The 14,195-nt window shown below is 57.8% G+C and overlaps 7 protein-coding genes across 7 annotated transcripts; 3 read left to right on the top strand and 4 right to left on the bottom strand.

Moving 5' to 3' along the window:
• Window positions 1–614: 614 nt before the first annotated feature.
• LMH87_002080 (uncharacterized protein) lies at window positions 615–1,591 on the bottom strand (the record flags this gene model as incomplete). Its single annotated transcript, XM_056193474.1, has 2 exons — window positions 615–1,453; window positions 1,519–1,591. The coding sequence occupies 2 exons, from the start codon at window positions 1,589–1,591 to the stop codon at window positions 615–617; spliced, it is 912 nt and encodes a 303-aa protein (XP_056050509.1).
• A 1,116-nt stretch (window positions 1,592–2,707) lies between these two features.
• Window positions 2,708–4,444, top strand: LMH87_002079 (uncharacterized protein; the record flags this gene model as incomplete). The annotated part of the gene is made up of 1 exon (XM_056193473.1): window positions 2,708–4,444. One exon carries the CDS (start codon window positions 2,708–2,710, stop codon window positions 4,442–4,444), a length of 1,737 nt encoding a protein of 578 aa, XP_056050508.1.
• A 503-nt stretch (window positions 4,445–4,947) lies between these two features.
• Window positions 4,948–6,618, top strand: LMH87_002078 (uncharacterized protein; the record flags this gene model as incomplete). The annotated part of the gene is made up of 1 exon (XM_056193472.1): window positions 4,948–6,618. The coding sequence occupies one exon, from the start codon at window positions 4,948–4,950 to the stop codon at window positions 6,616–6,618; it is 1,671 nt and encodes a 556-aa protein (XP_056050507.1).
• Window positions 6,619–6,874: 256 nt separating this feature from the next.
• LMH87_002077 (uncharacterized protein) lies at window positions 6,875–7,702 on the bottom strand (the record flags this gene model as incomplete). The annotated part of the gene is made up of 1 exon (XM_056193471.1): window positions 6,875–7,702. The coding sequence occupies one exon, from the start codon at window positions 7,700–7,702 to the stop codon at window positions 6,875–6,877; it is 828 nt and encodes a 275-aa protein (XP_056050506.1).
• A 617-nt stretch (window positions 7,703–8,319) lies between these two features.
• Window positions 8,320–9,996, bottom strand: LMH87_002076 (uncharacterized protein; the record flags this gene model as incomplete). The annotated part of the gene is made up of 1 exon (XM_056193470.1): window positions 8,320–9,996. One exon carries the CDS (start codon window positions 9,994–9,996, stop codon window positions 8,320–8,322), a length of 1,677 nt encoding a protein of 558 aa, XP_056050505.1.
• A 265-nt stretch (window positions 9,997–10,261) lies between these two features.
• LMH87_002075 (uncharacterized protein) lies at window positions 10,262–10,885 on the bottom strand (the record flags this gene model as incomplete). The annotated part of the gene is made up of 1 exon (XM_056193469.1): window positions 10,262–10,885. One exon carries the CDS (start codon window positions 10,883–10,885, stop codon window positions 10,262–10,264), a length of 624 nt encoding a protein of 207 aa, XP_056050504.1.
• A 932-nt stretch (window positions 10,886–11,817) lies between these two features.
• On the top strand, window positions 11,818–12,600 carry LMH87_002074 (uncharacterized protein; the record flags this gene model as incomplete). The annotated part of the gene is made up of 1 exon (XM_056193468.1): window positions 11,818–12,600. One exon carries the CDS (start codon window positions 11,818–11,820, stop codon window positions 12,598–12,600), a length of 783 nt encoding a protein of 260 aa, XP_056050503.1.
• Between the last annotated feature and the right edge of the window lie 1,595 nt (window positions 12,601–14,195).

The following is a 14,195-nucleotide window of genomic DNA, read 5'->3' as shown; positions in this document are numbered from 1 at the left end:
TGGCTTGAGTGTCGGGGTTTCATCTGAATCCACGAGCTGAGCCGCACATACAACACAAACTCATGAAGTTTTACGGAATATATCTTGCAGAGCGGAACATATACAAAACTCACAGAAGCAAAGCGTCTCAAAATGTTTCATATATGGGATCGCACTTTTCTTTGTGGCACTTTCTTCTTTTTTCACTTTATTTACAAACTTACGGGGCGATCTTGCCAGTGGGGGGTTCTTTTTTGGGACATCTGGCGCGATTGGGGTTACAGCTTTTTCAAAGAGGCATGTCTGGGGGTGGCCTTGATTCTATTGTACTTTAATTTTTCTGATCTAAACAATACAAAAGTGGTTCTCACGCAATAAAATTACGTCCATGCATGTGACTTGCTTCCTGGGTCCCTGGGTCTGCCCATTCGCGTCGACTATTGCAGCGACCGCCTTAGACTGACCTGCCTTGATTTGCCTTCGCTCGTCGCTGGCAATGTAACTGTTCTGGGGCTCCCTGGAATCGATTCACATTCTTCTTGTGAGGTGAAATGTGGTATCGATTGGTCATTATTCGTTAATCATTACTGCTTATGTACACCACTATTTATATACATGTATATTCCTTTCACCCATCACGTCTCCGCATAACGCCGTAGTTTCCTCGCTATATCATCCACGCCATCTCTTGGATCAAACAACAATCTCGTCATCCTCCAATCTCGCCCCTCGGGCCCGAAGACGACAAACTTTTCCACCTTGCCGTCCTGGTCCATCAGGATGCGGCCGCTGCGGCCGTCCGCCCACGCGAGCTTGACGTGCTTGGCCTCGACGTCCGCGATGCCCGCCTCGACAACATCCTTCGGCGCGACCGCAGCTCCCGCGCCTCTGCTCTTGCGCTGCAGGCCAACCGTCTTGCGCAGGTCCGCCGTGAGGCCGAGGCGATTGTGGAAGCGCACAATCTCTCTGCGCATGGCTCTGGCGAAGCGATCCAGATCCTGCGTCGTCTGCTGCTGCTGCGCGTCCACGGAGCGCGGCGGCGGCAGGTGCCGCGCCGCGAGCCCGCCGACGGGGATGGCAGGCGGCACGGTGTGGCGGTGGACGCGGAGGTGTGCGGAGTCCGGGTACGGGCGGTTGAACATGACGTAGTACGGGCGCAGGAAGTGGCCCTGGGACATGACCTCGAAGCGGATGCCGAGGACGTGGCCGCCGTCGACGGCGTTGGGGTCCGGATCGCGGATCTTGAAGGCGGTGATGGGCGCGGCGATGCGGTACGTGCACTGCTGCATGTAGGCGGCCTGCTGGGCGGAGCGTTTCTGAAGGGAGGAGGCCGTGTCGGGTTGCTTGGTGGCGAGAGTGGATTTCAGCAAGGAGGAGGATGAGGTCGAAGAGGCCTCTTGGATTATGTTTTGTATCGGCGTGGAGGAGAGGATGGTGGAGCATTCAATCTGGAGTCGTTTCTGCATGGCGGCGACTGCGTTGGGTGAGGCTAGGTTAGCTTGGCAGGTGACAAGCAGAGATTGAGGACGGGAGGCATACCTCGCTTCTTTAAAGATGCGATTTCCTTGTCGAGAGGATCAATCTGCGGTATGGAGTTTTCTTGCTCCTCCATTTCGGCAGCGACGGGATTTTCCTGAGTCTTTGCCGAGCTTGGATTGGGTTTGTGGTCAGAGGTCGCGATGATTGAGTCGCGTGTTGTTGACGGGACGCGGGCGGCGATAAGATAACAGCCCAGCTGGAGGTGCCCCACAGCTTGGCTGCAGCGGGGAGGCACAGTAAGGCAACGCCGGGCAGGGGGAGGCGTTGTGCATGCCAGAATACAGCAGACGGGTGTAATTTATTTCATTAAAATTTGCAGGAATGGATCTGTTGCAATTCCGAGAAAATCAAATACTGCATGCAACTATGCCTGGCCGGCCTATCAGTATTTACTCAGGGGGCTAGTGTAAGCGTCCTCGTTTGTGGCTGCCAGGTACGAGGTAACGACCAGGTACGTACCGTCCAGGGGGTGCCGGCGCTGAATGCGGGGCCTCGGGGGACCAGGGACCTCTGACGCTGAGGTTCTCGTTCTCGAAAGGCTTCAAGATTCAAGGGCTTTCTAGACCAGGCAACATTTTGGCTTTCCCAGAGTTTCCCATCTTCTGGCTCATGGAGGGGTTCTGATCGCGCCTCGACCGGTTGCTTCTCTTCTTATTTCGACAAACTTCCTCCCCGTTGGCTGGCACTCTGTGTTTGCCAGCAGTTCACGGCCGACGCCACCCCCCAGAAAAGCTTCCTTCTCTGCCCGCCAAATTTGTAAGCCCTTGAGGCCACGGTAGCGTCGCCACGCAGCCCGACAGCCCGCAGCGCGCCAGCAGTGCGCGAGTCGCCGCTTCGCTTTCTACTGGTTTCTTGACGCCAGTACGATCTTGCATTCATTCAATCTCTTCATCAACATTTTTTTGTTTTATTCCAGCTCGAGTCTACCGTGTGGTTGCTGCTGCTTGCCCGACACCACCACCTCCACCACTACCTTCCGCAGCTCATTACGTTACGTTGACGACACAAGACCAACAGCCACATACATCAAATCTACTCTTCCTTTTCTTTCGACGCGATTAGAACGCACTCTCGTTTCGACGCCTTCGTTACCGATTTTTATAAACCCCCCCCCCCCCCCCCCAAAAAGCATCTGAGTCTGTGACCCGCCACCTCTGCTCTCTCTCTCTACCCGAGGCCACTTCTTCCTATGGGGGCCAGAGCGCGACGTCCGCAGTCGCACAAGGAAAAGAGCCCTGCGCGCTTGTCCATCAAGACCGACGGCGACACCAACGGGCAAGCCACGGGCAACCAAAACGGCACCATGAACGGCGGCGTCGAGATGCGGCGCAAAAACGCCAACAATGATCCCGCCTCGCTCACCTCCAACTACATGGCGCGCGAGTCCTTTTCCCTAGACGACCCCGTCCCCCGGACTCCGACTTCGAGCGATGCCGGCTTTTTCCAGCTGCCGCTGCAGGATCAGCGAAACTTCATGCTGCTCGTCCTGCTCTACTTTTTGCAGGGCATCCCGATGGGTCTCGCCATGGGCTCCGTGCCCTTTCTCCTCAAGAACCACATGTCCTACGGCGAGATTGGCGTCTTCAGTCTGGCTTCGTATCCCTACTCGCTCAAGCTTCTCTGGAGTCCCTTTGTCGACGCCGTCTGGAGCCCCAGATTTGGTCGCCGCAAGACCTGGATCGTCCCCATTCAGTTCCTCTCCGGCTTTGGCATGCTCTGGCTCGGCAGCCACGTTGAGGGCATGATGGCCACCACTGGCAAGCCCGGCGGCCCCACTGTCTGGAGTTTTATGCTCTGGTGGTTCTTCCTGGTTCTCATGTGTGCCACGCAAGACATTGCTGTCGACGGCTGGGCCTTGACTCTGCTGTCTCCCAGCAATGTTTCCTATGCTTCGACCGCCCAGACTGTCGGCCTGACAGCTGGCCACTTCATGTCGTACACCGTTTTCCTCGCCCTCAACGCCTCCGACTTTGCCAACAAATGGTTCCGATCTGTGCCCTCCGACGAGGGCCTTGTTTCCCTTGGTGGATACCTGACCTTTTGGGGCTGGATGTACATTATCGTCACCATTGGTCTCGGTTTCATCAAGCGCGAGGAAAAGTCGCAAAACGAAGAGGGTGTCTGGGAAGTCTACAAAATCATGTGGGGTATCCTCAAGCTCAAGAACGTGCAGACCATCATCATTGTCCACCTGATTGCCAAGATTGGCTTCCAGGCCAATGACGGCGTCACCAATCTCAAGCTGCTCGACAAGGGCTTCGGCAAGGACAACATGGCACTGACGGTACTGATCGATTTCCCCTTTGAGATTGGCCTGGGCTACTATGCCGGCATGTGGTCGCAAAAGTACGGTGCCATGAGGCTTTGGGGCTGGGGCTTTGTCGGCCGTCTTGGTGCCGCTCTACTTGCGCAGCTTACGGTGGCCATTTTCCCTGCCGAAGGTGTCACGACCTGGTATCTTGTCATCGTCATCCTTGAGCACATTATTTCAACCTTTACCAACACCATCATGTTTGTGGCCGTCTCTGCCTTCCACGCCAAGGTCTCGGATCCCGTCATTGGCGGCACCTACATGACTCTCCTCGCTACCGTCTCCAACCTTGGAGGCACGTTCCCGCGATACTTTGTGCTGCGTCTCGTCGATTACTTTACGGTAGCGACCTGCCACCCCGGCAAGCATACCAGCAGCGCCAAGCTCAAGGGCCCTCTAGTCACAGAGGAGTTTTCCTGTGCCATCCAGGCCGAGAAGGAGAGATGCCAAAACGGCGGCGGCATTTGCGAGATGACGCATGACGGATTCTACTGGGTCAACATTTTGTGTGTGCTCTTTGGCGCTGCCACATTCTTTTGGTACATCAAGCCTAAGGTTAGACAGCTCCAGGCTCTGCCTCTGCGGGCGTGGAGACTGTCGCCTGGCAAGCAATAGCAGGAGAGCGGCGAGGAGCATCGATACGAGAGGAAGAAAAGGATCGCAAGCATATAGCCAAGTAATGTTAGCTATTTAGATAAAAGAACAAAAGAATAATTAATCATGTCAAAATAGGTGTAATCTCCAATTTGCAAACAAACGGCTGCTGCCTGAGCATTGTGCTCGGATGTGCTGGTGTGTAACCCCACCACCCCTCCACAACTTGGATCACGCATGATTCACCATCTACACTATAATCGATCTCACCCGGGGCTCGACTGTATATTAAAATTATTTGTTACAATGCGAAGCGCGTGAAGCTATTGCCACGTTCTTTGTTACATTTTCTGCTGCTAAGCTAATCGCCTGTGCGCGGCAACCCCGAGTGGCCCTGCATTCACAGAGCAAACGCTAGCAGGCCACCAAACTTGCATCAAGAGAGCTTCGCCTGCACAAGCCGTTCAGGGTTCCGACGGCACATTGCTCTGCCTTTTTGCACTTCAAAACCGAATACACGCGCCATGGAGGACCCAAACGCGGAAGCGAGGGCAGACGAGTCTGTGCTGCTCCGTATCCCGTCCGAACTCCTCGCGGCGATATGCGTCTTCCTGCCCAACAAGGACATCAAAGCGCTGCGGCTCGCCGGACCGTCCATCTGCCACGCTGTGCCGCCGCGGTTTTCCCGCGTCTTCCTCTCGCCGAACCCACGCAACGTGGCCGTCTTTCGCGCCATCGCGTCGCACCCGACCTTTCGGCTCAGCGTCCGCGAAATCGTCTACGACGACGCGCGCCTCGCGGACCCCGACGTGGACCGAGACCGTCTGAACGACGCCACCCGGGCCGATGCCCAGGAGGAGCTCAGCGATGTGGATGCGTGGATGGGCGCGGGGTTGCAGCTTGCGGCAAAGGAGGGCGCGAAGCGCGCATGGTTTGGGAGCCGCCGCGAGAGAAACCTTCGGGAGCTGCATGGTCGCAATGCGAACGATACGGGAAATTTGGAAAAGAAGAAAGAGAGGGCGGAGCAGAGAGCTGCGCACCCCCCGCTGGAGACTTGCTATCAGCACTACCTTGGCCTGGTCCGGGAGCAGACCAAGATGATGGAGGCGGGGGAGGATATCAAGGCGCTCATCGAGGGCATAGAGGCGTTTCCGGCGCTGGAAAGGATTACCATAACACCAGCGACGCATGGGTATCTGTACACCCCACTGTACTGCACACCGATGATACGGAGTCTCCCGTACGGCTTCAATGGCCCGATCCCCAGGGGCTGGCCGACGTCCAAAGATACGCCCCTGCAACGCCTCTTGCCGTGGGTGACGGGGCCGGACTGGAACGAAAATGACGTGAAAAGGCAAAAGGAACGATGGAGGGGATTGGTGCTGGTGATTAAGACGCTGGCGGAACGCATTCGAAACGGCCAGAGTGTGGTGGCAGGGCTGGTCATGGACGTGCACTCGCTGAACACGGGCGTCAGTCCCTACATGCTGACGCAGGAATGTGAAGAATACGACAACCTGAAGCTGATTCTCCAGCATCCCGGATTCCACCGTTTGGAACTCCCCATTCTCATCACCGGCGTCCAGCACAACGACGTCGCGATCCTCGAAAACGGCCGGCTCAAGAGCCTTCTCGCCAGCGCGCAGCACCTCCAGCATTTCCGCCTCCGTGGCGACGGCCAGATAGACCCCGACTCGCCCTCGCCGCGGCGCTTCTTCCCGCTACAGACTCTTGTGCCCGTAGAGGCGTGGCCGCAGCTGCGCCACTTTGGCCTCTCCAAGTTTGTCGTGCGCATCGCCGACCTCGTCGCGGCGCTGGCGCGGCTGCCCCCGACGCTGCGCTCCGTGGAGCTGAGCTTCCTCGACTTCCACGGCAGCGAGAGCCGCGAGAACCACGAGGGCCTGCTCGAGCAGATGAAGCTGAGGCTGCCCTGGGTGACCTGGCCCGCCGATGCTCGGCCGCAGGTGACGATGGGCATGGCCAAGGTGACCAACAACGTCGACGGACGGGGCCTGTGGTTTAGCAAGGAGATTGGGGAGTACTTGTACGGCGACAAGCGGAACCCGTTTGACTGGCACAGGGATGTGCTGCTGCCGGGTGTGGGGTGGTTGAGGGACGAGTATGATGAGGATTTTGCGAGACCGTATCTGGGCTACAAGGACTACCGCGCGTTGTGGTATAGTGAGGAGAGCTAGATATGCTGCAAGTCGGCGAAACTGATTTCGCCAGTGTGAGGGATAATTGTAGGATTTTGACTTCGATGAAGCAGTTGGTCTATAGCTCTTGAGTTTACTGGTTTCTGAATTGCTTGGACGACCGAGACGGAGCTGCCTCGATCCAACGGCTGGGTAGTTTGAATTAATCTACCAGTATGTAGTATTTTACGAAGGACGTAGCGTACCAATGCAAATAAGTGATACCGAAACAGTGTCTATTAGTCCATTCCCCCAACTATTTCTTGAAAATCTTGATGACGGCCAGAATGCCAACATCCTTGTACGCCTGGTACACCTCTGGCGACATATCCTTCGTCACCGTCGCCCCCTCGGGCACAAACTCCTCCCTCGGCAGATTGGCCTCTGACCACTCAATCTCCGTGAAGCCCGCCTCCCGTGCCGTCTCCTCCATCACCGACCTCCTGTGGTGCGCCGTCTCAAAGCTGAGCGTCTCGTCCACATGGCACGTAAAGTACCACCCGGAGCCGTCGGCCAGCTCCCTCGTGAAATCCAGGTACGGGTAAATGTCGCTCAGCGGCGGCTCCTTGCACGCCCTGCCCCTCGCCGCCAGGTCCTCCGTCGGGTACGGCACCACGCCCACGAAGAAGCCGCCCGGCTTGATGTTGAGCGCGATGTTGTCAAACATGGCGCGCAGGCCCGCGCGGCTCTCGGCGTAGTTGAGGAACCAGCCGCCAAACGCGCCGTCAAAGTAACTCGCGGTGACGCCGTCGGGCGCGTACGAGGTGGGCTGCGCGCCGTCGGCGGTGAGGAGGCGCAGGCGGCCCGCGGACACGGCGTCGGCGTTGTGCGCGCGGTTGACGTCGACCATGGCCTGGGAAATGTCCATCGAGGTGATGGTGGTGGCGGGCGAGCCGTCGGTCCAGGAGAGCACGCGCGAGGTGTAGAAGCCGGTGCCCGAGGCGAACTCGAGCAGCTTGAGGCCCGGCGGGCGCTTGGCGAGCTCGGGGCCGAGGGCGTTTTGCATGAGCTTGCCCTCGAGGAGCTTGTAGAACTGCTCGCTGGCCTGGTCGTACTTGGCGCCGATGTGGTCGTACTGCGGCATTTTTGCGAGTTGTGTCCAAGACGGGGCTGAACTCTGAGTATTTGGAAAGTCACCTTGGGAAAAGCTAATGTGAAATTGATTGGGCAAGAGGCTGTAATAGTAGGGCGGTTGGTTGAAGTTGACGATGTCAATCCAGCTTGGGCGGGGTAGCTCTTGTAAATGGCCGATGACGCTACTCGGCCGAGCCGGCAACGTAGTACGGCGCAACAGCTACGCAGTATATACGATCTGGATTCACTCAAGTGTGTGTTGGTATTGAATGCTGGTTGGCGGCCTTTTTTTGAGCGCACTATCTAGGTTAGTGAGATTCGGCCCGCAGAGAACACCAGTGGCAGGATGCTGATCTTTCCACATGCGACCGGGTTTATGAGAGGCCTAGAATACGCAGATATCTATCCAAGATACACAGGCGATGCGAAACGTAAGTTGCCAGGTCCAGCTATTAATAAATCACAGTGGTAACGGAGACAACAGAGGCAATGAAGCAACATTGGCAGTAAAGATGACACTTACATGGCCACGTATTGAGCGTTGAAAAGTCAAAAAAGGCTGAGCTATACTCATCACATCGTGACCTATTTACTACATAAAGCGCAGATGAAGGCTCTCACCAGGCCCTACATCAGAAAGTCCACCACGGGCCAGTCGCCGCCCATGTCGAAATCAAAGCCCGCCCAGTCAATGTCCACCGCCGGCAGCGCGTGCGCCAGCGCCGCATCCTGCATCGCCAGCTTGGCCTCGGTGCTGCCCCTCGACGCTGTAATGACCTGCTGCGCAGTCGCCAGCGCCTCCTTGGCCATGTGCGAGGCGAACTTGTCCGCCATGGCGCGCAGCAGCCCCATGGCCGTCGGCAGCAGCGCCAGCAGGGCGGCGTGGTCCGCGGACACGCCGACGCAGATGCTCTGGAACGGCACGCTCAGCATGCTCCACCAGGTGCGCTCCGCGGCCAGCAGCGCCGTGATGCCGTCGAGCGCCCGCCGTAGGATGGCGGTGGCCATGGTCACGATTTGGGGGCTGGGTCCACGCGACGAGGCGGCGAAGCGGCGAAGCAAGCACAGACAGGCGTCGGCGGTGAAGAGTGCAACAGTGTCGTCGTCGTGGGGAATGTCTTTCAGATGTTGGAACAACTCGGCGTAGTCGTCCGAGTCGAGGCCAGCGCTCGCAGCCGCCTCGGCCTCTTGCAGCACGCGGGTGATGGTGTGCAGGACCTCGATATGAGCGCCGGGGATGCGCGCCGGCGACAGGCAATTCGTATGTCGCGGCGCGGGCCCAGACACGCCATACTCGGTCGTGAGCAGCACATTCAGGAAGCGCGCGACGCAAAAGTGGCGACGCCTCGACTCCAGCTCCTCCAGGCCAAACGCCGCCGACTTTGCAGCAGCGGCATCGTCGGTGCCATCATCGACTAGGTCCCGATGCAGGCCCATGATCTCGGCAAAGTGCATCGCGACGTGGCTCGCCATGCAGGATATGGCCGGGCGCGTCGTCAGCCGCATGTACAGTGTCCGCAGAAGCCACCCCGCGACCGCGTCCAGGTCAATCGCCGCGACGGGCGCCGACAGGGCGAGATCCAGAATCGCCAGGCCGTGCCGCTTCACGTCCTGCTCGCGCGGGTGTGCCTCAGTCGAGAAAAAGGAGCCCAGCACGGCGACGAGCGCCACGACGGCCGCAAAGTTGGGCTGGCTCTCCAGCGTGGCCCAGCTGTCGACCAGACGTCGTGAGAAAGAGTCCTGGCATAAGAAGGCGAAAAGAGGGTGCACGGCGGCAAAGTAGACGGCGCACAGCGCCTGGCACTCGGCGAGGGTGAGGTACTCTGCGAGGGACGAGGATACGGTGCCGCGGCGCTCGGGGCGCAGGCCGAGGTTCCACGCGTAGGAGTGCAGACGCAGCGGCTGGGAGACGGAGAGCTGCTGCCCGACGAGATGGGGCAGGGCGACGGCGCTGTTGGCATTGATGAAGCGGCCCCTCTCGCGGCTGACGATGAGCGGCGTCGAAGGAGGCAGCGCTGCCTCTTCTTCATCCGCCGGGGACGCGACGCGGCGACCTTGCCGTCGCCGGATCGGTTCTGCCGGACGATGACGGCTGGAGCTTGCCGCGCCTGGAGGGGCGTTCTGTGCTGCTGCCGCGGATTCGGCCTCGTAGGTGCATGCGTAGCCGTAGGCCGAGCATTGCGCGCAGGGCTGGCTGCCGTTGCACTTGCGGCGGCGACGACGGCACTCGCTGCACGCGGCGTAGACGCGTCGTCTGTGCTCGGCGCTGGGCTGCGGCCGGGTCGTTGCTGATCTTTTCGGCATGGGGTGGTATGATGAGAGAAATAAGAGAAAATAATGAGAATGGGAGAAAGAAAATGATTGCTGAATGGGATTTCTATTTTTGTCTAAGCTAGCCTCGCCGTGTCAACGCATCGCCTATGATGCGTAAATACTGTCACGAGTAAGGGCTACCGCAGCAAGAAAAGATGCAAGGCGCAATAATTTGGTCTAAACTTTCTAAATTCTAAATGCAGCAAATTTCCTTCTCGTCCTTTAAAATGACATTCACCACTCACGATGCAAGCTCTCACTGGCCGGCCATCTCGCCCACCGCCGTCTTCAGCGCCGCCGGCACACCCGCGCCCTCCCAGCGCTTCACCACCTCCTCGCTCAGCTGTCCCTTGGCCAGGCACTCATTCACATCGTCGATGCTAATCGCCAGGGGCACGGCCGTCCCCGCGGGCTTCATCTTGAGCCCCATCAGGATCTGCTGCAGGTGCACTGCGGCGCGGCCGCCACCGCGGCTGCCGTACGAGACCACGACGGCGGGCTTGCCGGCCCACTCGTGGTAGAGGTAGTCGAGGGCGTTTTTGAGGCTCGCCGGCACGCTCCAGTTGTACTGCGGCGTGACAAAGACAAAGGCGTCGTGGGCGCGCGCGACGGCCGACCAGCGCCGCGTGTGCGGCTGCTGGTAGTGCGGCGTCGGGTCGTCCTTGGGCAGGCCGGCGGGGATGGCGGGCTCGTCAAACAGAGGCAGCCCTTGCGCCTCGAGGTCGATGATGCTGAGCGTGGCGTCTTGCAGACTGGGAAAGGCACCGCTCTGGATGTGGGCGCGCAGGAGGGAGGTGATGTGCTGCGTAATGTGCGGGTTCACGCGGGTGGAGCGTGTGCTGCAGGTGACGATGCCGATGGTGCGGATGTTGGCGCTCATGATGAAAATGGTTAAGCAAAAGGATTGGGAAGTGTGTGGGAGGAATGATATTTGTGTTTCTTGTGGATGGCTGACAGAGGCCAAGTAATGGTGTAGAGTAGTGATAGTAGAGCAAGTCAAAGGTGTTTGAGTGATGCTGATGAGGATGATACCTTTTCAATTCGTGAAGCGCGTTATCGACTTATATATACATCTTTCATTGTCGTGGTCGACTTACAAGCTGATGCGGATATTGGTGCGTATTGCGGATAGTGCGGATAGTCCCGTCCAACCCAGTAGTGCAGGCTCCAGGCTCCAAATTACGACTCCATCAGCAACGTCAGCCTTTAACTGTATTTAGTTAATTTCAAAAGGTTCTAGACAATGAATTCAAGGAGAACTAATCCTGTCGGTCTGCGACGGGACAGAAATTGTGCCTGGACCGCTCATCGTGTGATGGTGTAGTCTTGTCGTGGCGCCACCGTCCGTCCGTCCTCGGCCGCACAACCATGACATGGCCAAAACAAACCCCAACCCAACTACGATGCTGGTTATTTTTAGCGTATTAAATCTGAGATGAGCCATCTTACAATCTTTGCACAGACTTTAGGTGCCCATGCCATCTCAGATTTGGTTGTCGAGGCTTAACCCCTCTATCCCTCTCCCCCGCCCGATAGCCGCTGTCGTGGAGATGTTGAGCAAGTATGCGTCAGATTCATGGCGAAACGCGCAAGTATTATCCGTACCAGCACAGCATCTACAAACGCCCATTCGCACCGGAATGAAACATTGATGAGCGAGTTAGAGAGGATGCAACATCGATCACGCGGCCGGCCTACACAGGTTCTCACCGGGCGCACTTATATACCACCATGGCAGCTCCCAGAACTGTACCTACTCTCCTCTCTCTCTGGCCCAGTCATCACCAGCATTATACATAAAAATAAGGAAATATGCATTTCTCGCAGGCAGCACGCAAATCTCACCGACTCTTTGCCTCCCACCAGAGAGGCAACACCAAGAGGAGGTACTCGAGCTCCAGTCGAGCGCCCCCGCGCATCGTCTGGCCGGCCGACACAAAGCCCACGCCCTACCAGGTCCTCAACATCGATGCCAGCCAGCCCTACGAAAAGAGCAGCTTCAACCGTATGGTGAAGTTGTATCATCCTGACATGCACCATCACCACGGCGGCGACGTGTCTCCCCAGGCGCGGCTGCATCGGTACTACCTTATTGTCGCGGCACACGAGCTGCTCAGCAACCCGGAACAGCGCCGCCGATACGACTTGTACAAGATGGGGTGGATGAACCATGTGCCCGCCACCGCCATGGACGATGCCCCGTCGCGGCGGCGGGCGTCATGGCCGAGCGAGGCGGAACGGTACGCCGACGCCGACGCCGACGGGTCGCGGCCGTCCCCCATGCGGCAGTCGCCGATTTACATGTCCAACGGCGCCTTTGCCATTCTCTTGCTGGTGTTCGCCTTTGGCTACGCCATTGTCTCGTACGAGCGCGTGCGGCGCGCCGCCTGGCGGGAGAAGCGGCGGATGCACCTGGTCGACAGGGACATTGTCAAGACGCTGTACGATGCGCGGCATCTGGTCGAGGGCAAGTCCAAGGACGAGCGGATACTGGCGTTTCTGTGCCGCAGACATGTGGCTTCGGGAGCGAATGAGGATGACGGGGGGTTTCTGCCGCTGGACAGACACTGGGAGCAGAATATATGTCGGCATTGAAACTGGATGGTGAATTTATGCGGTCCAGTATGACGCTTCTGTAGGTACGAAAAGCGATTGCCACGAAAGCATGATAGATGCCATACAATAATGGCTTGCAAGTAGCAGAGTGGTTACCCACTTTCCAAGGCGTTGCTTCATTCAAAGAGGATTCAGGATGCTCCCTCAAAATTTCTCTCCGGCGCAGTCGTAGCGGCTCAACGAAAAGGATGTCGTGGTTGGCGTCCACATCCCGAGTGTGTCGCGCGACTCCAAGAGCCGTGTAGACGCACGAACTTGATGGAAGGATTCGTGTTTAATCGCTTCGGACAACCCAACGACGACTTTACGGTTCTGTTTCGCTAGCTGAGCAGTGCAAGGGAGAATCACTACACGCTGCTCGGGTGAGGGCGACAACCCGCAGTGGGCAAGCCACCAACATGTGCTTCGACTTACATGGCGGGCGAGCCAGAGGGAGCCGAGTTGCAGTACATGGTCGGGATTCCCGTCTCTTTTCAGGTCAACAATCACTCGGTCGCCTTCATCAAGGCTTCTTGGGTACCGCAGAGTAATTGCAACTCGAGCTGGCCACTAGCCTAGTTTTGGTCTTGCGTCTTCTAAACGCAATTATTAAGCAAGTCTGTTTTCGTTTGTAGTCTGGATCAGTGACAAAACGACAGTGACGGTGAGCGCAAAGCATCGCTGGCTTGAGTCTGCAGTATAGTAGTCGCGTAGAATAGCTCGACGCTATCCCCCGAGCAAGACATCGCAGAGATTGACGGAGTCGCTCACGAACCATCCGTTACCCCCGTCCCCCCCCCCCGGCTGCAACTGTTTGCTAGCGCTGACGAGGTGGCGGCGGACATGATCCGCCCCTCCGCGGCGGTTAACCGAAGCCATTCCCCGTGTCGCTTTTCGAGCTGTCCAGAGCCTTTCTGAGAGCAGCACATCATTTGGTGAGAAATTTTGATTGCCCAGTTGATTCCTACGTCGAGCGACAGTAACAGAAAGCCACAGCCAGCAGTGGGCCGCGGGCACTGGATGCCAATGTCCAGTAAAGGTAGCATCGCCCTGTAGCGCAAGGCTACAATTGCGGGCGCATCTGGGGCGATATTTCTCACGCTAAATGCGGATAACTACGAATTAGTCTTGGCCGCAACAAAGGTGCCTTTAAACACCCCCGTCTCCTCATTCGTTGGCAGAGTCAGGCTCTGGAAGCGAGGGGCCGCAGAATCCCCAGGAACTTTTGTTTTTGCTCACCGGGCGTGCTACCCTGGCCTAGTCCGTGTTCCCCGGAGATTACGAGACAGAAACCATGTGATGGTGTCCAATGCAGTCCACTCATCTGCCCTCCTTCATGGCAAGATGACTGCGGCTTTGCACAAGCGGGAGCGGGACCTGAGTATCCTTTCCGTATAAATGCACATGCTCTCATGCTCTCAATATGCCTCGGACTGCGTAAAGAACTGCTGCTTGCTGCATTGCCTGAACGCCCTCTGTGAGCGACGCGCCAGCCGGGCCGAGTGCGCCGTGGGACTGCCCTCGCCCACCCGTGCTCATCTGGGTGTTCAATGTTGGAGGCGGCGGGGCTTCTGCAGATGTTATTAATGTGTCCT

This window comes from Akanthomyces muscarius, chromosome 3 (assembly GCF_028009165.1).
Source record: "Akanthomyces muscarius strain Ve6 chromosome 3, whole genome shotgun sequence".
NCBI classification, from domain to species: domain Eukaryota; kingdom Fungi; phylum Ascomycota; class Sordariomycetes; order Hypocreales; family Cordycipitaceae; genus Akanthomyces; species Akanthomyces muscarius.
The sequence above is the reverse complement of the archived record's forward strand: the minus strand, read 5'-3'. Positions and strand labels throughout refer to the sequence as shown.